The sequence below is a fragment of the Mesoplodon bidens genome (genome assembly GCF_964165515.1).
Source record: "Mesoplodon bidens genome assembly, chromosome: 7".
Lineage (NCBI taxonomy): Eukaryota > Metazoa > Chordata > Mammalia > Artiodactyla > Ziphiidae > Mesoplodon > Mesoplodon bidens.
The window spans coordinates 26,274,707-26,300,201 of record NC_138164.1 but is presented as its reverse complement, the minus strand read 5'-3'; the positions used below and the strand labels follow the sequence as shown (position 1 = coordinate 26,300,201).

The following is a 25,495-nucleotide window of genomic DNA, read 5'->3' as shown; positions in this document are numbered from 1 at the left end:
GAGTGTGCCATTGCTTAAAAAGAGTGCTCAATATAATGATCATAGCTTTATAATAATAATTTGAGGTAATATAAGCTCTTATCTAGAAAGACATCTGAGTGCTTTATAAGTCATTGAAATATAAAGAATTAACATAAAATCAGATTGTGGATTGAAGGCTGAACTATCATTCATTTGGGAGTCTTGAGTTGATCTTAATAAACTAGTGTTTGTGACATTTATATCCTCATTAACTTCTTTATATTTCAATCAATACTTATTATCTGTTCTCTCTTTAAAACTACCTATTATCCTAACCAAGTGATACCACTTCTCCTTAAAACCCACAGCACCCCATTTACTCTGCTCTGCATTTCAGTCATTTCTATTTAAATCTTATACCCTTACGAGAAAGTAAACACCCTTATAACAGCAGCACTGACTTACTTTATAGTCCTTGAATCTCCTTACGCCAAACTTGTACATAGGTAACAGCTATTGAATTAATTTTCTCTAAAGGTGGGATCAAGATAGAACTGTCCTGGATCCATTTTCCCTAATATTAAAAAATTAATAAATATTTAGAGGTCACATTCATAAATATCAATTATGTCATAATTTGTTAATAAAACAATTGTTGGGATCTCATCTGGAGTTTACCATGATAATATACATAGGCCTAATTTTAGAACTGACTCATTTGGCCAGCACCAAAGATACTTCTAGACAGCCGTTTGTTTCCTAAAAAACAAACAAGAAAACGTAATTAAAGGACTCAATTAGTCACTTTCTGTAAGTATTTTATTCCTGTAAAGATGGACTCCTTTGAAAGAGAATGATCAATGTAACTTGTATAATCTTTCCTAACCCATTACTTAGAACTCTAAACAGACACTTGATCATTATTCTTCGTCTAGTTGCATCCTCTGTGTCTTTCAAGAAGGTAAAAAGAATGGAGATGCAGATTTTCTACTCCTACATTTTTATGTCTCTATGAAAGGCCATAATTAATTATTGCAACCAAGTCCTCACCCTAGGCATTGTTGTCTCTTAATGACTTGGCCAAACACACTGTATGAGGTAATGTTATTTTTCTTTTTCTTTCTTTCTTTTTTTTTAATTTTTGCAACTGTATTTTCTTAATGGTTTATTTTATTTCTTTATTTTAACATCTTTATTGGAGTATAATTGCTTTACAATGGTGTGTTAGTTTCTGCTTTATAACAAAGTGAATCAGCTATACATATCTTTCACCTCAAGCTGTTTATTTTCCCTCTTTATAAAAGAATAACATCAGAAATACAGAGACACAATGTTTGATCTGCATGCAAAATTAAGTCACTCAGATTTGGTTTTTTTACGGGATAATCTTCACTTTGGTTGTGATGATGAAAGTTATGGAAAACCATACTCATGACATTGTCAGTTTTACACAGTCATTAAAAAAGAAAACCTTAGACAAATGACCTTCTAGGTGTAGGACAATTTACTACAGAGTATAAATTAGGGTTTTTTTCACAAAGAAATTTCCATCTAGTGGTGGATGTTGGCAGAGGGACCAAAATCTGACCTTACACCATGGCCACACTAGGTTAGGGTGGTGAGTGTTTAAAGGCAATGAGGCTTTTGCAACAGTTTGTCTAGCACATTTTTTTTTTTCCCAGCCAGGATCTGACTCAGCAAAAATGGTATTCTGTCTAGCATAACCAGCCAGGTAAATAAATCTTCAGATCTCTGGCCCTTGAGTTCTCAGTTTCCAGAATATTGATACATATCAAGCTGTTCAAGGCCTTTTCTGCCAGGATTTATGTCACTTTCAGTTCTTTGTGGTTTTGTTAAATCCTCACCTCTTGAAAATGTATTATGTAAGCTCTAGTTTATTATAGTTATTTCTAGCAATCTAGAACAAAGAGTGGTTTCTTTATGGAGATACCTAGTGCAGAATTTCCATTGGTTCCATATCTTTTTAACATTTACAAGTGTTTATACTTTAAAATGAATTTAAAAGAAATCAGAGGTGATTGACTACAGCCACACAGAAAATGCAAGCTGAGATAGAAGAGGCAGGAGGAGTAAGGGGGTTAAGGAGAGTGAATAAAAGTCTTAAATAGCCACACTAGAGAAAAGTTATAGTGAATCAGCAAGAGATAAATAATTGATTGCCAAGTGGCAACAATCCTTGCTGAGACCAAATAGCAGGAATCTCTAGTAAGATTCAACAATAGAGTATGCAGTTTCCCAAATATGTACCAACCATCTTTGATAATTATCTTTGCAAAAGCTGTAACTGAGCTTCCCAGAGAATAAGAGGGCTCCAGTCTGCTCAGCCCATGCTAAATCACTCAGATTTGCATTACCCAATAACATGAGTAATTAAACTGCTTATTTACCAAACTTTCTTTATACTGGAAAATCTAGTTATTGCTTGTCCTCATCTTTATGGTGAGATTGTCAAGGGGATTTCAGTTTTAAATAAATTATGGACTACATAAATCTGGCAATATAAAACATGTAGAAATACTATGTAGAACATTACAAATGTATAGCTGAACTTCAAAGAAAGTAAAGAAAATCTTCAGGGGCCAAGAATGCAAGATAACTGTGCTGAGGGAAGTTGTCAGATTGGGTAGCCTGACAGGGGATTTTATGCTCACTCAAGAACAGGAACTTTGTGCTCAGTCAAGGCAATAAGTTAGATCTTAGATCCCACATAAAGCGAGACTATTGAAAGGAAACATCTCAATAAAGAGGAAGAGTAGAAAAAATATACTTTTAAGTGTTTTCTCTCTTGGCCTGGGCTTAGTGTAGGGAGGGAGATATCTTCGGTGAGAATTTGTCATCACAGCCTTCATTAGGCAGATTGTAGTTTGAATTTATACCACACGCTGTGATCTGGGAATCTGGAAACTGGAAAATTATCATAAAAGTGACCCTTAGGCCAGTGATACCAACATTGTAGTATCTGTTAGAAGCAAATAGAAAATATCTTTGAATGTATATGTTATGGCATATTGGCTGAGAGTTACCCAGAATTGTTGAAGTACAATTCTTATAGTCAGGAAACACAAAAATGCTGAACGAAGTAAACAAAAATTAAAAAGTAAAAATCCAAACTCATTGTAATGAAACTGCAGAATCTTTAATACAAAGAAAAGGTCTTAGATGTAATTGAAAATAAAAGATTAGATGAACAGAAACTCCATTTCACCAAAAGCTATGTATGCAAAACTCTGTTTTCCAACACAATTTATAAATTCTGGATTTAAAATAAAAGGGTTGAGGAGTCAAGATGTCAGAGGAGTAGCAGGATGTAGAGTTCAACTTTGCCCACAAATGCATCAAGAATACATCTACAAATGGATCACTTCTCACAGAGAACCTGCTGCACACTAGCAGAGGACCTTGGACACCTAAAAAGACAAGAAAAATCTCTGCATAACCAGGTAAGATGAAAGAAAGAAGAAGAGAAAAAGGAGAGGAGAGGAAGCGGGACAGGGCCCACATCTCTGTGGGGAAGCTGAAGGAGAGAACAGGTTCCTGCATCTGGGGAAGCCCCTCACCAGCAGGGAGATCAGCTGGGACAGAAGGGGAGTTTTGGGAGCTCAGAGGAGAGTGCAGCAACCAGTCTGTGGCAGGCAGGACAGAGTGAGATCTACACAGAGGGTCCAAGTCACAGCTCTGCATATCCCAGCTTGAGACATGTGTCTGCTAGTGCAGACAGGACCTGGGTGCTGGAACGTGGGGTTTGGAGAGCAGACCCCAGGAGAGGACTGCTGTTGGTTGTGAGGAGACAGCCTGAGGGGATGCGAAAAAGGAGCTCCACAGCCAGGAATGCTCCTAGAGGAAGCCCAGACCTCCATAGAAGTGAAGCGTCATTGTTGTGTGATACACAAAGGGCAGGGCTGCCATTGCAGCCTCTCTCCCCATGCTCCAGACCCTGCCTCCCCAGCACACTAGGAAGGGATCCTGCTGGGACTGGATATCTCGCACCTGCAGCCACTGGCCACACCTCAGGTCCCATCCCTCCTGTGGCCAGTTCTCTTATGCCCTTGGCATCCTGCTCCACCACACAGAGGTGGAGCCAAAACCAGGGACACTGAAACTAAGGAAGAAGAACTAAAATCTCTCCTCACAGATGCACAAACCACAGAATTACACCCCCAAGACTGGATTTGTAAACTCAGTGACTGCAGAATATCTGAGTGGTCAATGAGTGCTCCTGCAGTCAAGACAGGTCTAGCTTTAGCAGCTGCGGACTTTGTGAGCACGTACACCAGTGATGGGCCAGGCCAGAGTCTGAGCTGCCCTCATAGAGCCCACAGTAGGTCCAGATCTATGATTACTGCAATCCTGGGAGCTGACTTCGGTGGATCTATGTTGGTGGCCTATTGAAAACAATGCCTGAGAGACCCAGGGGCCAATTGCCGGCATACCCACAGTTAAGGTGGGGCCAAGAGAAGTGCCAACAACAGAATAACTTGTAAGCTCACACAACGGGTGAAAGGTGACACAATGGAGCATGCTTACAGGTGAACTTTTCCAGAGGAGGAAGACTCAGTGGCTTCTTTCCCAGTGGGAGTGTTCCAATCTCACCTACCTCGCTCTGTAGATCAGAAACAGCTACGAGACAAATCTGGGGACCTCCATTCAAACAACTGGGAAGCAGACCCTGCCCTTGACTGGAATTGACAACCACAGAGTAAAGGGGAGACCTGGTTTATTATCCAGGGCAGGCCTGGTCACCACAAAACCACTCAAACACCCTATCAAGGGGATAATGACCAGCATACACTGAGGAAAGAGGTGGCAGACATCGATACTAAAAACAGCCCTCACACACATGCAAAAAAAATTAAACCTGTGGAGGTTATATAGGGATGTTCCCATATAAAAATAACCCTCCAAGACAGTCTGAATGTCTGGCATCAGGAGGAAGAACCCCCCAGAGCATTTAACCTTGAAGGTCAGCAGGACTTGAGGACAGGAGTTCCACAGGGTTGGGGGAAACAGATACTCCACTCTTGGAGGGTGCACACAGGGTCTCACATGCACTGGGACTGAGCATAAAGCAGTACCTCCATAGGGACCTGGGTTATACCTACCCAGGGGTCTTGAAGTGTCTCCTGGGAGGGCGGGGGTTGGCTGTAGTCCACCATGGGGCGAGGACACTGGTATCAGAGGCTCCAGGGAACATTAATCTGTGTGAGATCTCCAAGAGGTCCTCATTTGACACCAAGACCTGACCCCACCCAAAAGCCTGCAGGCTCCAGTGCTGGAATGTCTCAGGCCAAACAACCAACAAGATAGGAAAACAGCCCCACCCATCAGCAGACAGGCTGGCTAAAGTCATACTGAGTTGACAGACACCCCAAAATACACCACTTGACATGGCCCTGTCCACCAAAAGGACAAGACACAACTCCACCCACCAGAGGGAAGGCATCAGTCCCCCCCTATCAGAAAGCCTGCACAAGCCCCAGGACCAAATTCACAAACCAGGGGGCAGACACCAGAAGCAAGAGGAACTAACACCCTGTGACCTGCAGAAAGGAGACCACAAACATAGTAAGGCAGACAAAATGAAATGACAGATAAATATGTTGCAGAGGAAGGGGCAAGATAAAAACCTACAAGAAAAACTAAATGAAGAGGAGATAGGCAATCTACTAGAAAAATAATTCAGAGTAATGATGGTAAAAATGACCCAAGATCTCGGAAAAAGAATGGAAGCACAGATTGAATAGATACAAGAAATGATTAACAAAAAAAAAAATAGAAGATTTAAGAAACAGACAAACAGAAATGAACAACAGAACAACCAAAAGGAAAAATACACTAAAGGAATCAATAGCAGAATAACTGAGGCAGAAAATGAATAAATGAGCTGGAAGACAGAGTGGTGGAAATCACTGCTGTGGAACAGAATAAAGAAAAAAGAATAAAAAGAAAGGAGGACAGTCTCAGAGACCACTGGGACAACATTAAACACACAAACATTTGCATTTTATGGTTCCCAGAAAAAAGAGAGAAAGAGAAAGGGCCTAAAAACATATTTGAAGAGATTATAGTCCAAAACTTCCCTAACATGGGAAAGGAAATAGTCACCCAACTCAAGAAAGCACAGAGAGTCCCACACAGGCTAAACTCAAGGAGGGACATGCCAAGACATATTAATCAAACTAACACAAATTAAATACAAAGAAAAAATATTAAAAGCAACAAGGGAAAAGCAATAAATAACATACAAGGGAATTCCCATATCATTATCAGCTGATTTTTCAGCAGAAACTCTACAGCCAGAATAGAGTAGCAGGATATATTTAAAGTGATGAAAGGGAAAAACCAACAAAGAATACTCTACCCAGAAAGGTGCTCATTCAGATATGACATAGAAATCAACAGCTTTACAGATAAGCAAAAGCTAAGAGAATTCAGCAGCACCAGAACAGCTTTACAACAAATCCTAAAGGAATCTCTCTATTCGGGGGGGAAAAGAGGCCACAATGAGAAACAAGAAAATTACAAATGGGAAAGCTCACTGGTAAAGGAAAACATACAGTAAAAGTAGGAAATCATCCATACACAAATAAGATATTAAAACAAGCAACCATAAGAAGAGGAGGGTACAAATGCAGGAAATGGGAATGCATTTGAAATTAAGAGAACAGCAACCTAAAACAACCTTGTGTGTGTGTGTGTGTGTGTGTGTGTATATATATATATATATATATATATATATATATATAGAGAGAGAGAGAGAGAGAGAGAGAGAGACTACTTTATCAAAACCAAATGGGAAATGGAAACCAGAAAAGTACAATAGGTACACATAAAAAAAGGAAAAAGCAACCCAAACACAGCACTTATGATGGTGATCAAACCACAAGAGAAGAGAGCAAAAGAGGCATGGAGGGACAAAAACAAACCCAAACAATGAAGAAAATGGTAATAGGAGCATACATATTGATACATATATATTGATAATTACCCTAAATGTTAATGTATTAGGTGCTTCAACCAAATGATATAGATTGGCTGAATGCGTACAAAAACAAGACCCATAGGAACCTGCTGTATGGCACAGGGAGCTCAGCTTGGTGATGACCTACATAGGTGGGATGGGGGGTGGGAAGGAGGTCCAAGAGTGAGGGAATATATGTATACATATAGCTGATTCACAATGTTGTACAGCAGAAACTAACACATAATTGTAAAGCAATTATACTACAAAAAAAAAAAACACAAGACCCATACATATGCAGTCTACAGGAGACCCACTTCAGACCTAGGGGTGCATACAGACTGAAACTGAGGGGTTGGAAAAAGGTATTCCATGCACATGGAAATCAAAAGAAAGCTGGAGTAGCAATACTCATATCAGATAAAATAGATTTAAAGACTGTTACAAGAGACAAGGAAGGACACTACATAATGATCAAGTGATCAATACAAGAAGAAGATATAACAATTGTAAATATATATGCACCCAACATAGGAGCACCTTTATATAAAAGGCAAATGCTAACAGCCATAAAAGGAGAAATTGACAGAAACACAATAATAGTGGGGGACTTTAATACACCACTTTCCTCAATGAACAGATCATCCAGACAGAATATCAGTAAGGAAACAAAAGTCTTAAATGACACATTAGACCAGATAGACTTTGATATTTATAGAACATTCCATCAGAAAGCAGCAGAATATGCTTTCTTCTCAAATGTGCATGGAACATTCTCATGGATAGATCACATCTTGGGTCTCATATCAAGCCTTGGTAAGTTTAAGAAAATTGAAATAATATCAAGCATATTTTCTGACAACCCTATGAGATTAGAAATTAATTACAGGAAAAAAATGTAAAAAACACAAACACATGGAAGCTAAATAATATGTTAATAAACAACCAGTGGATCACTGAAGAAATCAAAGATGAAAAAAAAAATACCTAGGGACACGGCAATCTAAAACCTATGTGATGCAGCAAAAGCAGTTCTAAGATGGAAGGTTATACCACTAGAATCTTACCTCAGAAAAATCTCAAATAAACAACCTAACTTTACACCTAAATCAACTAGAGCAAGAAGTACAAACAAAACCCAGAGTCAGTAGAAAGAAAGAAATCATAAAGATCAGAACAGAAATAAATGAAATAGAAATGAAGAAAACAATACCAAAGATCAATGAAACTAAAAGCTGGTTCTTTGAGAAGATAAACAAAATCAAGAAACTTTTAACCAGACTCATCAGGAATAAAAGGGAGAAGACTCAAATCAAGAAAACTAGAAAAGAAAAAGGAGAAGTTCCAACTGACACTGCAGAAATACAAAGGATCATAAGAGACTACTACAATCAACTCTATGCCAATAAAATAGACAACCTGGAAGAAATGGACAAATTCTTAGAAAGATACAACCTTCTAAGACTGAATCAGGAAGAATAGAAAATATGAACAAACAAGTCACAAGTAATGAAATTGAAACTGTGATTAAAAATCTTCCAACAACAAAAGTCCAGGACCAGATGGTTTCAAAGGTGAATTATACCAAGGATTTAGAGAAGAGTTAACACCTATCCTTCTCAAACTCTTCCAAAAAATTACAGAGAGAGGAACAGTCCCAAGCTCATTCTACAAGGCTACCATCACCCTGATACCAAAACCAGACAAAGATATCACAAAAAAAGAAAGCTGCAGGCCAATATCACTGATTAACATGGACACAAAACTCCTGAACAAAATACTATCAAACAGAATCCACAACACATTAAAAGGATCATACACTGTGATCAAGTGGGATTTATCCCAGGGAGATAAAGGTTTTTCAATACATGCAAATCAATCAATGTGATAAACCATATTAACAAATTGAAGAATAAAAAACAAATGATCATCTCAATAGATGCAGCAGAAGCTTTTGACAAAATTCAATACCCATTTATGATAAAATCTCCCCAGAAAGTGGGCATAGAGGGAGCTTACCTAACATAATAAAGACTATATACAACAAACCCATAGCCAACATCATTCTCAATGGTGAAAAACTGAAAGCATTTCCTCTAATATCAGGAACAATACAAGGGTGCCCACTCCCACCACTATTATTCAACATAGTTTTGGAAGTTTTAGCCATGACAACCAGAGAGTAAAAAGAAAAGCAGTCCAAATTGGAAAAGAAAAAGAAAAGTAAAAGAAAACAGTAAAATCACTGTTTGCAGATGACCTGATACTGTACATAGAAAACCCTAAACATGCCACCAGAAGACTACTAGAACTCATCAATGAATTTGGTAAAGTTGCAGGATATAAAATTAATATGCAGAAATCTCTTGCATTCCTATACACTAACAATGAAAGATCAGAAACAGAAATTAAGGAAGCAATCCTATTTATCCTTGCATCAAAGTGAATAAAATACTTAGGTATAAACCCACCTAAGGAGGGAAAAGAACTATACTCACAAAACAATAAGATAACGATGAATGAAATCGAAGATGACACAAGCAGATCAGATGGAGAGATATACCATGTTCTTGGATTGGAAGAATTATTATTATCAAAGTAACTATACTACCGAAAGCATTCTACAGATTCAATGCAATCCCTATCAAATTACCAATGGCATTTTTCACAGAACTAGAACAAAAAATTTTACAATTTGTATGGAAACACAAAAGACCCTGAATAGGAAAAAAAAACAGAGCTGGAGGAATCAGACTCCCAGACTTCAGACTACAAAGCTACAGTAATCAAGACAGTATGGTACTGGTCCAAAAACAGAAATATAGATCAATGGAACAAGATAGAAAGTCCAGAGATGAACCCACGCACTTATGATCAACTAATCTATGACAAAGGAAGCAAGAATATACAATGGAGAAAAGACAGTCTCTTCAGTAACTGGTGCTAGGAAAACTGGACAGCCACATGTAAAAGAATGAAATTAGAACACTCCCTAACACCATACAAGAAAATCAACTCAAAACAGATTAAAGGCCTAATTGTAAGGCTGGATACTATAAAACTCTTGCAGGAAAACATAGAACACTCTCTGACATAAATCGCAGCAAGATCTTTTCGATCCACCTCCTACAGTAATAAAAATAAAAACAAAAATAAACAAATGGGACCTAATTAAACTTAAATCTTTTGCACAACAAAAGAAACCATAAACAAAATGAAAGTCAACCCACAAAATGGGAGAAAATATTTTCAAATGAAGCAATTGACAAGGGATTAAACTCCAAAATATACAAACAGGTCATGCAGCTCAATATCAAAATAACGAACAACCCAATCAAAAAACAAACTTAGGGTTACTGGGAGGAAAAGGGGAGAGGGACAAATTGGGAGATTGGGAATGACATATACACACTACTATATATAAAATAGATAAGTAGTATGGGCTTACTGTATAGCACAGGGAATTCTTCTCAGTACCCTGTAATGACCTATCTGGGAAAAGAATCTAAAAATGAGTGGATACATGTATATGTATAACTGATTCCCTTTGCTGTACAGCAGAAATTAACACAACATTTTAAATCAACTATACTCCAATAAAAATTAAAAAAAAAACTGGATTGGACTCTTTGGGAAAAATAGATTGATAGAAGGGGAAGAACAGGTGAACATATAAAACAGGGGGGAATTAACATGAGTCCAACTTGGCTCTGGTTAAAAACTAACCAAGGAGTGGAGTAGAATGTAAACAGTGACAGTTAGTGCACCTGTTGGCCTCCAGCTGTTTTCCTTTTCAGCTATAAATAAGATAGGTTGTTTCTGGTGCTGGGCAGCTTGCAAGGTGTCAATATTGCACAAATTAACCCCAACCTCTCAGGAATACAATTTGCACCTGCATGAAAGTGTGGTTATGGGACATGAATAAGAATGGAAATGAGAACCCTATTGTAGCTCCCTAGTTCACAAATATTGTTTGGAATAAGCTGGTACTTACTAGCAGTAATTCTCACAGTGAATTCTCTGACTGAAGTTCTGTTGAAACATTTCTGGGATTATCTAAACATTTCATTAAATTGAATTGTTTTATTAATTAAACATGTAATACTCATACAGCAATTTTTAAAATACTGGATATCACCAATGCTTTAATTGTACAAAGCTGTGCAAGCTTCAGAATAAAGCTGCTTCTATCTTGAAAAAAATAATATTAAAATAAACTGGTTTTCCTGTGTTTCATACACAAGTCACTAATTTACAAATAATTATTTTAGAAGATATTAAAATACTAAAAACAATTCAATTTTTTCTTTAATGAAAAAAGTATATGTAGGGCTTCCCTGGTGGCGCAGTGGTTGAGAGTCCACCTGCCGATGCAGGGGACACGGGTTCATGCCCCAGTCAGGGAAGATCCCACATGCCGCGGAGTGGCTGGGCCTGTGAGCCATGGCCACTGAGCCTGCGTGTCCAGAGCCTGTGCTCTGCAACGGGAGAGGCCACAACAGTGAGGGGCCTGCATACCGCAAAAAAAAAAAAAAAAAGTAAATGTAAATCTTATATTGTGTTGTTACCTTTGAGGACACCAATGAGGCTACAAAGCTGCTCATTAGTAACTGTCACTAGACTTTCTCTAATTAAAGACATTTTCAGCTTCACAAAATAAGAATTTTAATTTCTAGTACAGAAATAAAGTTGTACGTTTTAAAATATCTGATTGCTTTTTTCTAAAATTTCTTAGTTTCTAATTTTCTAAACATTCCTAAAAAACATTCATAGAAAAAGATTAATGTTAGCAGAAGGAAAAGTCTCTTGATGTTGTTTTGTCCTTATTCTTTTTATCATAATAAAATATTGCTATATCCATAGGCAGGTGAGAATTACCTAAGTATTCTGTGGTATCAGAGGTATCTAAAAACAGAGATTTTGCCTAAAAAAATCTTACCTGCTTTTCAGGACAATGATCCAATCCACTCATAGAAAGTGATTCTCACCAGTTGAGGCACCTAACAGTCTATCATGAATTCTTATAAATCATCAATAAATTAAGTACATCTAAGTTCTTTGAACCAAAACCAGTTGAGGCACCTAACAGTCTATCATGAATTCTTATAAATCATCAATAAATTAAGTACATCTAAGTTCTTTGAACCAAAATAATTTTCTTTCTTATGCTAAAGTATTCTTTTTTTAGAAATATATGTAAACTATTGGTTTGTCTCATAACATTGTCATTCTCTTTGAGGGGATTATAGCATAGTAGTTTTCTGAACAAGATATAATGAAATGGTTTGTCATTTATACAGTGGGATTGAAATTACAAGGTTTTTTTTTTTTAATTCAACCACTTTATTTTTAGTGTGGCTTATGAATTTCTTCTAATCAGGATAAATCACATTCATAAGAAAAACGATATCATTTTCTCAACATGTTTCCACATGGCATTATGCTAGAATAGTTAAAATTCTGTTTTTAAAAATATGATCATGCAGTAAAGTTAAATTGGTTTTCTCATATTTCCTTATATCTTCACAGATTGTGAGTGTTGGAAAGCATGTTAAAGGCTACCATTATATCATTGCAAACTTGGTAAGAACTCTTTATTTTCTATTTTTCATAAGAATTGCTCAAACATTCAAGATTATGTTAATTGTGCCTTGAAATAGTGTTCTATTATTAAACTATGTTACTTACTAAGCTTTTTATAACACATAGGATAGTACTCTTATGCGTCCACAAAAAAATTAATGGTCAATCTAAGAAAGAAATGGAAAATTTTATTTAGGCCTACCTGAGGATTATAACCCACTAGATAGTCTTTCAGAAAGCTCTGAGGACTGTTCTGCCCATTAGAGGTCAAAGCAACGAGATTTTCTGCACAACTTAGAGATCAAAACATAAGTTTTTGAGATAAAGGGTTATGAAACAAAGAAACATATTGACAGTTTACATAGTCCAACAGGGCAATAGTGGGTCATTGTGACCCCTTACAGGATTGAGAAAGGAATGTTATCTCCTAATCTCCTAAGTAGTTATCTTGCTGGTGCCAGGAGGAAATTGCTTCTTTTTCTTTCTTTATTTTTATTTTTTTTCTGAGTAGGCATTCCTGGGCCTTCTAAGAGGATCTAGCTAATGTATTAATGTATAATGCAGATGCACAATGCACACTAAAGGGGAGGAGGTGGTAGCTCAAATGGTGGAAAAAATTTATGTTAAATTTTTCTTGTCTTTCCTTAAAAACAATTGTATTTCATTAATCACAGTGATCATTATATTTCTAATTCAATATATTTTGGTGCAGATAAGCTTGATATCTTCCATAGTTACCTTTAAAGCTAATTGTAATGTTTGTTTTTCTATAATATTACTTGACAAATTAGATAATGGCCTTTTGTCTGTGTGAATGATAAATGTGCTACTTTATGGATGAAGATTGCCAATACTTAGGGGTATTACAAGAATGATTAAAACTGATGACCCATGTTTTTTTTTAATTTTATGAAAAACAAGTTTGAAATGGCTATTTAAGAAAGTCTTTTGTTGGGAGTAATCCAAATTATTTTAATAGTGTCAAATTTCACATATATATAGATGTTTATTGTACAAAATACAGGCATTAGTATAAAATTCTTAAAGGTGTAAGTCAAGTCCTTTTAGATTTCTTGGCAAGTCTCAAATATTTCTTGTTAACTTTGCAAGTGTGGGGGGAAAATGACCATGCAGAGGGACATTCTCCTTGATTTATCAGAGTACCCTGATAAACAGGGCAGTATCAGATCTGCCCTAAGGGCTTGATCTCAAAAGTGGTTTATCCTAGAGAAGTTAAGAATGTGTTCTCTTTTTTCTCTTTTCCCACCACATATTTCTTTGGTGAGGGTCTTGCACTCAAAGCAGGGAAAGAACAAGGCTGCAAAACAGATTCATATTCATCCACTCTTTTCATGTGACAAGTGGGCCATCACACTTTGAGACAGGAATTTTAAGTCTTTAATGAACTAGGTTTCACTATGGAGTTGAGATATTAAAATGTAAACTCTAAAGTCTTATTGTATTGCATTTCTTGAATAAAGTATAATTTTGTTACTTAATATTATCATGAAAATACTGAAAATACTGAGAAATTTTCACTTATTTTTTTCCATTGCTTTTAGTAGGCCTGTAGTCTGGATATTTTAACATACTTTATAAAACTAAAAATCTTAAAGCAAATATATCCTGATATTAATCACCATAAGAAAAAAAGACATAATGTCACAATGACATTAGACAAGGAGACTCTAGCAAATAGAAGGTTTTAATACCATCTATTCTTTCCAAACAATGGAATTCAGAAGGGAAAAAAAAGACAATATGTTACAGATTATCATGCCAGAATGGAATTGCTGACATTGACAAACCATACAAAATTAAAAGAATTAGTAGTTATAATATCCTAATGGGTATAACAGCCTGTATTAAACAGCCCTAGTAGATGGCATCACATTCAAATTATCTGTATAATGACTAAGTAACAACATATGAAGTAGAAAAGACTGATTTAGTTGGAGGGATTACGATGGAAATAAGGGAAGCTCTTGAACTCCCTTTCTCCCACAGACACACATACAGAGCAATTCCTCTGAGAAAAATCAAGAAACTAGCTGAGTGACTCCTACACATCGGGCAGCTGAGAAAACACCCACACAGAAATGGGTGGGAAAGTGTGCGGCACACTCTTTCCATAAACACTACTCCCAGCATAGTGCCATACAATCGGAAGGGAATCCTCAACCCTCAGCTTCTACATGAAGAGCAAAGGATTTGGACCACATGTTTAGCACCTCAGTTTTTAAGGCTGCCACTCAAGAGATAGCCCCTCAAAAGCACCTAGGTCCAAAAGCCAATGGGGCATGCATCCACATGACCACAGTGGTGTGAAATTAGAAATTAATTACAAAAAGAACTGGAAAATCTACAAATATGTGGAGATTAGCCAAATGCTCCTGACAACCACTGGGTCAAAGAAGAAATCAAGAGTGAAATAAAAACGTACCTTGAGACAAATGCAATTGGAAATGGAAACATACCATACCAGAACATATGGAATACACCTCAAGCAGTTCTAAAAGGAAAGTTTATAGAAATAGATGCCAAGATTAAATAAAAATAGAGAAATTAACTAAAGAACTTTTTACCTCAAGGACTAGAAAAATGAGAACAAACTAAACTCAAATTTAGGTGAAGGAAGGAAGTAACAAAGATCAAAGTGGAGATAAATGAAATAGAGACTAAAAAGACAATAGAAAATATCAATGAATGTAGTTTTTGGAAAAGATAAACAAAATTGACAAATCTTTAACTAGACAAAGGAAAAAGAAAATTTGAAAAATCATAAAGGTAAGATCAATTGCAACTAATACCACACAAATACTAAAGATCATAAGAAACTACTGTGAACAATAATACCCACAAATTATATACCCAAGAGGAAATGAATAAATACCTAGAAACATAAAACATATCAAGCATGAATTATAATTAAAAAGAAAATCTGAACTAACCAATAACAAGAGAGGAGTTTGAATCAGTAACCAAATCACTCCCCCACAAAAAAGTCCAGGACCATATGGCTTCATGGATAATTTCTACCAAACCTTTAAACAAGAATAATTACCAAAACTTTTAAAATTATTCCAATAAATAGAAGCAGAGAGAACACTTCCAAATTTATTTTCAAGGCCAAAATTACACTAATACCAAAGCCAGACAACAACACTACAAAAAAACTAAATTTCAGACTGATTGTTGAACATAGATGCAAAAATCCTCTACAAAATATTAACAAACCAAATTAAACAGTACATTAAAAGGATTGAATGAAGATCATATCAAGATCAAGAGGGATTTGCCCAGAGATGCAAGGATGGTTTGATATCGGCGAAGTGACCAATGTGATGGCACCACATTTCGAAAAGAATAAAAATCATATGATCATCTCAATAGAGGCAGAAAAAGCATTTGACATAATTCACATTATTTCATGATAAGAAAATCTCAAGAACCTGAGTATAGAAGGAACATACTGCACTATAAAAAAGGCCATGTATGACAAGCCCACCTCTAACATCATATCTAATGTTGAAAAGCTGAAAGCTTTTCATTTAAGATGGGGATGTCTTCTCTCACCACTATTTTTCTTTTTTTATTTTTATATTTATGTATTTATGTATTTATTTTTGAATTTTATTTCATTTTTTTATACAGCAGATTCTTATTAGTTACCCATTTTATACATATTAGTGTATATATGTCAATCCCAATCTCCCAATTCATCACACCACAACCACCACCCACCCACCCCCACTTCCACCCTCGATTTCCATACAGTTGTTCTCTACATCTGTGTCTCAATTTCTGCCCTGCAAACTGGTTCATCTGTACCATTTTTCTAGGTTCCACATATATGTGTTAATACACAATATTTGTTTTTCTCTTTCTGACTTACTTCACTCTGTATGACAGTCTCTAGATCCATCCACATCTCTACAAATGAACCAATTTTGTTCCTTTTTCTGGCTGAGTAATATTCCATTGTATACATGTACCATATCATCTTTATCCATTCATCTGTCAATGTGCATTTATGTTGCTTCCATGTCCTGGCTATTGTAAATAGTTCTGCAATGAACATTGGAGTATGTGTGTCTTTTTGAATTATGGTTTTCTCTGGGTATATGCCCAGTAGCGGGATTGCTGGTCATATAGTATTTCTACTTATAGTTTTTTATGTAACCTCCATACAGTTCTCCATAGTGGAAGTATCAATTTACATTCCCATCAACAGTGCAAGGGGGTTCCCTTTTCTCCACACCCTCTCCAGAATTTAATGTTTGTAGATTTTCTGATGATGCCCATTTTAACCGGTGTGAGGTGATACCACAGTGTAGTTTTGATTTGCATTACTATAATAATTAGTGATTTTGAGCAGTTTTTCATGTGTCTCTTGGCCATCTATGTGTATTCTTTGGAGAAAAATTTATTTAGGTCTTCTGCCCATTTTTGGATTGGGTTGTTTGTTTTTTTAATATTGAGCTGCATGAGCTGTTTATATATTTTAGAGATTAATCCTTTGTCCATTGATTCATTTGCAAATATTTCTCCCATTCTGAGGGCTGTCTTTTCGTCTTGCTTGTACTTTCCTTTGCTATGCAAAAGCTTTTAAGTTTCATTACATCCCATTTGTTCATTTATGTTTTCATTTCCATTACTCTAGGAAATGGATCAAAAAAGATCTTGCTGTGATTTATGTCAAAGAGTGTTCTTCCTAAGATGTCCTCTAAGACTCTTATAGTGTCTGATCTTACAATTAGGTCTCTAATCCATTTTGAATTTATTTTTGTGTATGGTGCTGGGACTATTCTTTTTTTAATTATTTATTTATTTACTTACTTCTTTATTGGAGTATAATTGCTTTACAATGGTGTCTTAGTTTCTGCCTTATAACAAAGTGAATCAGTTATACATATAAATATGTTCCCATATCTCCTCCTTCTTGTGACTCCCTCTCTCCCACCCTCCCTATCCCTCAAAACCAGGTGGTCACAAAGCACCGAGCTGATCTCCCTCTTCTATGCGGCTGCTTCTCACTAGCTATCTATTTTACGTTTGGTAGTGTATATATGTCCATGCCACTCTCTCACCTTGTCACAGCTTACACTTCCCCCTCCCCATATCCTCAAGTCCATTCTCTAGTAGGTCTGTGTCTTTATTACCATCTTACTCCTAGGTTCTTCATGACGTTTTCTTTTTTTCTTAGATTCCATATATATGTGTTAGCATATGGTATTTGTCTTTCTCTTTCTGACTTACTTCACTCTGTATGACAAACACTAGGTCCATCCACCTCACTACAAATAACTCAATTTCGTTTCTTTTTATGGCTGAGTAATATTCCATTGTATATGTGTGCCACGTCTTCTTTATCCAATCATCCAATGATGGACACTTAGGTTGTTTCCATCTCCTGGCTATTGAAAATAGAGCTGCAGTGAACATTTTGGTACATGACTCTTTTTGAATTATGGTTTTCTCAGGGTATATGCCCAGTAGTGGGATTGCTGGGTCATATGGTAGTTCTATTTGTTGTTTTTTAAGGAACCTCCATACTGTTCTCCATAGTGGCTGTACCAATTCACATTCCCAGCAGCAGTGCAAGAGTGTTACCTTTTCTCCACACCCTTTCCAGCATTTATTGTTTCTAGAATTTTTGATTATGGCCATTCTGAGTGGTGTGAGTTGATATCTCATTGTAGTTTTGATTTGCATTTCTCTAATGATTAATGATGTTGAGCATTCTTTCATGTGTTTGTTGACAATCTGTATATCTTCTTTGGAGAAATGTCTATTTAGGTCTTCTGCACATTTTTGGATTTTGTTGTTTGTTTTTTTGTTATTGAGCCACATGAGCTGCTGTAAATTTTAGAGATTCATCCTTTGTCAGTTGCTTCATTGGAAAATATTTTCTCCCATCTAAGAGTTGTCTTTTGGTCTTGTTTATGGTTTCCTTTGCTATGCAAAAACTTTGAAGTTTCATTAGGTCCCATTTGTTTATTTTAGGTTTTATTTCCATTTCTCTAGGAGGTGGGTCCAAAAGGATCTTGCTGTGATTTATGTCATAGAATGTTCTGCCTATGTTTTCCTCTAAGAGTTTGATAGTTTCTGGCCTTACATTTAGGTCTTTAATCCATTTTGAGCTTATTTTTGTGTATGGTGTTAGGGAGTGTTCTAATCTCATACTTTTACATATACCTGTCTTGTTTTCCAAGCACCAATTATTGAAGAGGCTGTCTTTTCTCCACTGTATATTCTTGCCTCCTTTATCATAGATAAGGTGACCATATGTGCATGGGTTTATCTCTGGGCTTTCTATCCTGTTCCATTGATCTATATTTCTGTTTTTGTGCCAGTACCATACTGTCTTGATTACTGTAGCTTTGTAGTATAGTCTGAAGTCAGGGAGCCTGATTCCTCCAGCTCCATTTTTCATTCTTAAGATTGCTTTTTCTATTAGAGGTCTTTTGTGTTTCCATACACATTGTGAAATTTTTTTGTTCTAGTTCTGTGAAAAATGCCAGTGGTAGTTTGATAGAGATTGCACTGAATCTGTAGATTGCTTTGTGTAGTAGAGTCATTTTCACAATGTTGATTATTCCAATCCACGAACATGGTATACCTCTTCATCTATTTGTATCATCTTTAATTACTTTCATCAGTGTCTTATAATTTTCTGCATACAGGTCTTTTGTCTCCTTAGATAGGTTTATTCCTAGATATATTATTCTTTTTGTTTCAGGGGTAAATGCGAGTGTTTTCTTGATTTCACTTTCAGATTTTTCATCATTAGTGTGTAGGAATGCCAGAGATTTCTGTGCATTAATTTTGTTTCCTGCTACTTTACCAAATTCATTGATTAGCTCTAGTAGTTTTCTCTTAGCATCCTTAGGATTCTCTATGTATAGTATCATGTCATCTGAAAACAGTGACAGTTTTACTTCTTTTCAGATTTGGATTCCTTTTATTTCCTTTTCTTCTCTGATTACTGTGGCTAAAACGTCCATAACTATGTTGAATAGCAGTGGTTAGAGTGGGCAACCTTGTCTTGTTCCTGATCTTAGTGGGAATGCTTTCAGTTTTTCACCATTGAGGATGATGTTGGATGTGGGTTTGTCATATACAGCCTTTATTATGTTGAGTTAAGTTCCCTCTATGCCTACTTTCTGCAGGGTTTTTACATTAATGGGTGTTGCATTTCGTGAAAGCTTTCTCTGCATCTATTGAGATGATCATATGGTTTTTCTCCTTCAGTTTGCTAATATGGTGTATCACGTTGATTGATTTGCATACAATAAAGAATTCTTGCATTCCTGGAATAAACCCTGCTTGATTATGGTGTATGATCCTTTTAATGTGCTGTTGGATACTGTTTGCTAGTATTTTGTTGAGGATTTTTGCATCAATGTTCATCAGTGATATTGGCCTGTAGTTTTCTTTTTTTGTGACATCTTTGTCTGGTTTTGGTATCAGGGTGATGGAGGCATCGTAGAATGAGTTTGGGAGTGTTCCTTCCTCTGCTGTATTTTGGAAGAGTTTGAGAGGGATAGGTGTTAGCACTTCTCTAATTGTTTGGTAGAATTCGCCTGTGAAGCCATCTAGTCCTGGGCTTTTGTTTTTTGGAAGATTTTTAATCACAGTTTCAATTTCAGTGCTTGTGATTTTTCTGTCCATATTTTCTATTTACTCCTGTTTCAGCCTTGGCAAGTTTTGCCTTTCTAAAACTTTGTCCATTTCTTCCAGGTTGTCCATTTTATTGGCATAGAGTTGCTTGTAGTAATCTCTCATGATCTTTTGTATTTCTGCAGTGTCAGTTGTTACTTCTCCTTTTTCATTTCTAATTCTATTGATTTGAGTCTTCTCCCTTTTCTTCTTGGTGAGTCTTGCTAATGGTTTATCAATTTTGTTTATCTTCTCAAAGAACCAGATTTTAGTTTTATTCATCTTTGTTATCATTACCTTCCTTTCTTTTTCATTTATTTCTGACCTGATCTTTATGATGTCTTTCCTTCTGCTAACGTTGGGTTTTTTTTTGTTCTTTTTTCTCTAATTGCTTTAGGTGCAAGGTTAGGTTGTTTATTCGAGATGTTTCCTGTTTCTTAAGGCAGGATGGTATTGCTATAAACTTCCCTCTTAGAACTGCTTTTGCTGCATCCCATAGGTTTTGTGTTGTCATGTCTCCATTGTCATTTGTTTCCAGGTATTTTTGTATTTTCTCTTTGGTTTCTTCAGTGATCCCTTCGTTATTACACAGTGCATTGTTTAGCATCCATGTGTTTGTATTTTTTTACAGATCTTTTCCTGTAATTGATATCTAATCTCATAGCACTGTGGTCAGAAAAGATACTTGATACAATTTCAATTTTCTTAAATTTACCAAGGCTTGATTTGTGACCCAAGATATGATCTATCCTGGAGAATGTTCCATGAGCACTTGAGAAAAATGTGTATTCTGTTGTTTTTGGATGGAATGTCCTATAAATATCAATTAAGTTCACCTTGTTTAATGTGTCATTTAAAGTTTGTGTTTCCTTATTTATTTTCATTTTGGATGATCCCTCTATTGGTGAAAGTTGGGTGTTAAAGTCCCCTACTATAAATATGTTACTGTCAATTTCCCCTTTTATGGCTGTTAGTATTAGCCTGATGTATTGAGGTGCTCCTATGTTGGGTGCATAAATATTTACAATTGTTATATCTTCTTCTAAGATTAATCCCTTGATCATTATGTAGTGTTCTTTTTGTCTCTTCTAATAGCCTTTGTTTTAAAGTCTATTTCTTCTGATATGAGACTTGCTACTCCAGCTTTCTTTTGGTTTCCATTTGCATGGAATACCTTTTTCCATACCCTCACTTTCAGTCTGTATATATCTCTAGGTTTGAAGTGGGTCTCTTGTAGACTGCATATATATGGGTCTTGTTTTGTATCCATTCAGCCAGTCTGGGTCTTTTGGTGGGAGCATTTAATCCATTTACATATAAGGTAATTATTGGTATGTATGTTCCTATTCCCATTTTCTTAATTGTTTTGCATTTGTTATTGTATGTCTTTTCCTTCTCTTGTGTTTCTTGCCTAGAGAAGATCCTTTAGCATTTGTTGTAAAGCTGATTTGTTGGTGCTGAACTCTCTCAACTTTTGCTTGTATATAAAGTTTTCAATTTCTGCATCAAATCTGAATGAGGTCCTTGCTGGTTAGAGCCATCTTGGTTGTAGATTTTTCTCCTTCATCAGTTTAAATATGTCCTGCCAGTCCCTTCTGGCTTGCAGAGTTTCTGCTGAAAGATCAGCTGTTAACCTATGGGGATTCCCTTGTGTGTTATTTGTTGTTTTTCCCTTGCTCTTTTTAATGTGTTTTATTTGTGTTTAATTCTTGACAGTTTGATTAATATGTGTTTTGGCGTGTTTCTCCTTGGATTTATTCAGTACGGGACTCTCTGTGTCTCCTGGACTTGATTAACTATTTCCTTTCCCATATTAGGGAAGTTTTCAACTATAATCTCTTCAAATATTTTCTCAGTCCCTTTCTTTTTCTCTTCTTCTTCTGGAACCCCTATAATTCGAATGTTGGTGCGTTTAGTGTTTTCCCAGAGGTCTCTGAGTCTGTCCTCAGTTCTTTTCATTTTTTTTTTCTTTATTCTGTTCTGCAGTAGTTATTTCCACTATTTTACCATCCAGGTCACTTATCCATTCTTCTGCCTCAGTTATTCTGCTATTGATCCCATCTAGAGTATTTTTAATTTCATTTATTGTGTTGTTCATTGTTGCTTGTTTTATCTTTAGTTTTTCTAGGTCCTTGTTAAATGTTTCTTGCATTTTCTCTATTCTACTTCCAATATTTTGGATCATCTTTACTATCATTATTCTGAATTCTTTTTCAAGTAGACTGCCTATTTCCTCTTCATTTGTTAGGTCTGGTGGGTTTTTATCTTTCTCCTTCATCTGCTGTGTGTTTTTCTGTCTTCTCATTTTGCTTATCTTACTGTGTTTTGGGTCTCCTTTTTATAGGCTGCAGGTTCGTAGTTCCTGTTGTTTTTGGTGTCTGTCCCCAGTGGCTAAAGTTTGTTCAGTGGGTTGTGTAGGCTTCCTGCTGGAGAGGACAAGTACCTGTGTTTTGGTGGATTAGGCTGGATCTTGTCTTTCTGGTGGGCAGGTCAACGTCTGGTGGTTTGTTTTGGGGTCTCTGTTGACTTATTATGCTCTTAGGCAGCCTCTCTGCTAATGGGTGAGGTTGTGTTCCTGTCTTGTTAGTTGTTTGGCACAGGGTGTACAGCATTGTAGCTTGTTTGTCATTGAGTGAAGCTGGGTGTTGCTATTGAGGTGGAGATCTCTGGGAGATTTTCCCCATTTGATATTATGTGGAGGTAGGACGTCTCTTGTGGACCAGTGTCCTGAAGTTGGCTCTCCCACCTCAGAGGCACGGCACTGACTCCTGGCTGCAGCAACAAGAGCCTTTTATCCACATGGCTCAGAATAAAAGGGAGAAAAAGTAGAAAGAAAGAAAGAAAGAAAGAAAGAAAGAAAGAAAGAAAGAAAGAAAGAAAGAAAGAAAGAAAGGAAGAAAGGAAGAAAGAAAGTAATATAAAACAAAATAAAGTAAGATAAAATAAAATAAAGTTATTAAAATAAAAATAATTATTAAGAAAAAATTTTTATAAAGTAATAAAACAAAACAAAACAATACAAAATAATGGACGGATAGAACCCTAGGACAAATGGTGAAAACAAAGCTATACAGACAAACTCACACAGAAGCATACACATACACACTCACATAAAGAGAAGAAGGGGAAAAACTAATAAATCTTGCTCTCAAAGTCCACCTCCTCAATTTGGGATGATTCGTTGTCTATTCAGGTATTCCACAGATGCAGGGTACATCAACTTGATTGTGGAGTATTAATCAGCTGCTCCTGAGGCTGCTAGGAGAGATTTCCTTTTCTCTTCTTTGTTTGCACAGCTCCCGTGGCTCAGCTTTGGGTTTGGCCCTGCCTCTGAGTGTAGGTCGCCAGAGGGTGTCGGTTCTTCGCTCACACAGGACGGGGTTAAAGGAGCAACTGACTCGGGGTCTCTGGCTCATTCAGCCCTGGGGGAGGGATGGGTGCAGATACTGCTCAAGCCTGTGGCGGCAGAGGCCGGCGTGACGTTTCACCAGCCTGAGGCCCACCGTGCGTTCTCCCGGGAAGGTGTCCCTGGATCCCAGGACCCTGGAAGTTCCGGGCTGCACAGGCTCCCTGGAAGGGAGGTGTGTATAGTGACCTGGCTCACACAGAGGCTTCTTGGTGGCGGCAGCAGCAGCCATAGCGTCTCATGCCCGTCTCTGTGGTCCGCGCTGTTAGCCACGACTCACACCAGTCTCTGGAGCTCCTTAAAGCAGTGCTCTTAATCCCCTCTCTTCATGCACCAGGAAACAAAGAGGGAAGAAAAAGTCTCTTGCCTCTTCGGCAGGTCCAGACTTTTCCCCGGACTCCCTCTTGGCTAGCTGTAGTGCACTAACCCCCTGCAGGCTGTGTTCACGTCGCCAACCCCAGTCCTCTCCCTGCACTCCGAAGGAAGCCTGAGCCTCAACTCCCAGCCCTGCCCTCCCCGGCGGGTGAGCAGACAAGCCTCTCGGGCTGGTGAGTGCCGATTGGCACCGATACTCTGTGCGGGAATCTCTCTGCTTTGCCCTCCTCACCCCTGTTGCTGTGCTCTCCTCCGCGGCCCTGAATCTTCCCCCCTCTGTCACCTGCAGTCTCTGCCCACGAAGGGGCTTCCTAGTGTGTGGAAACCTTTCCTCCTTCACAGCTCCCTCCCACAGGTCATGTCCCGTCCCTATGCTTTTGACTCTGTTTATTCTTTTTTCTTTTGCCCTACTCAGGTACGTGGGGAGTTACTTGCCTTTTGGGAGGTCTGAGGTCTTCTGCCAGCGTTCAGTAGGTGTTCTGTAGTAGTTGTTCCACGTGTAGATGAATTTCTGGTGTATCTGTGGAGAGGAAGGTGATCTCCTCGTCTTACTCTTCCATCTTCCCAGGAGTCCCTGTTAGGGAATATTCTAATTTCATTCTTTTATATGTAGCTGTCCAGTTTTCCCAGCACCACTTATTGAAGACACTGTCTTGTCTCCATTTTATATCCTTACCTCTTTTGTCATAGATTAGTTGACCGTAGGTGCATGGGTTTATCTCTGAGCTTTCTATCCTGTTCCATTGATCTATATTTCTGTTTTTGTGCCAGTACCATACTGTCTTGATTACTGTAGGTTTGTAGTATAGTATGAAGTCAGGGAGTCTGATTCCTCCAGGTCTGTTTTTTTCCATCAAGACCACTTTGGCTATTCGGGGTCTTTCGTGTCTCCATACAAATTTTAAGAGTTTTTGTTCTAGTTCTGTAAAAAATGCCATTGGTAATTTGATAAGGATTGCATTGAATCTGTAGATTGCTTTGGGTAGTATAGTCATTTGCACAATGTTGATTCTTCAAATCCAAGAACATGATCTATCTCTCCCTCTGTTTGTATCATCTTTAATTTCTTTCATCCGTGTCTTATATTTTTCTGCATACAAGTCTTTTGTCTCCCTAGGTAGGTTTATTCCTAGGTATTTTATTCTTTTTGTTTCAGTGGGAGTGTTTCCTTAATTTTCCTTTCAGATTTTTCATCATTAGTGTATAGGAATGCAAGTGATTTCTGTGCCTTAATTATGTATCCTGCAACATTACCAAATTCATTGATTAGCTCTAGTAACTTTATGGTGGCATCTTTAGGATTCTTTATGTATAGTATCATGTAGCCTGCAAAAAGTGACAATTCTACTTCTTCTTTTCCAATTTTTATTCCTTCTAATTCTTTTTCTTCTCTGATTGCCATGGCTAGGACTTCCAGAACTATGTTGAATAATAGTGGTGAGAGTGGACATCCTTGTCTTGTTCCTGATCTTAGAGGAAATGTTTTCAGTTTTTCACCATTGAGAATGGTGTTTGCTGTGTGTTTGTCA

General features: G+C 37.1%; 1 protein-coding gene across 3 annotated transcripts in view; it reads left to right on the top strand.

The window, feature by feature from the left end:
* The window catches only part of GRIA4 (glutamate ionotropic receptor AMPA type subunit 4), a gene marked incomplete at its 3' end in the record, with an annotated part of 515,808 nt that overhangs the window by 365,885 nt on the left and 124,428 nt on the right, over positions 1–25,495 (top strand). For all 3 annotated transcript variants that reach the window (XM_081240207.1, XM_081240208.1, XM_081240209.1), the window contains exon 5: positions 12,470–12,523. In XM_081240207.1, coding sequence (XP_081096333.1) covers positions 12,470–12,523 — 54 coding nt within the window. The remainder of the gene's footprint in view (positions 1–12,469; positions 12,524–25,495) is intronic.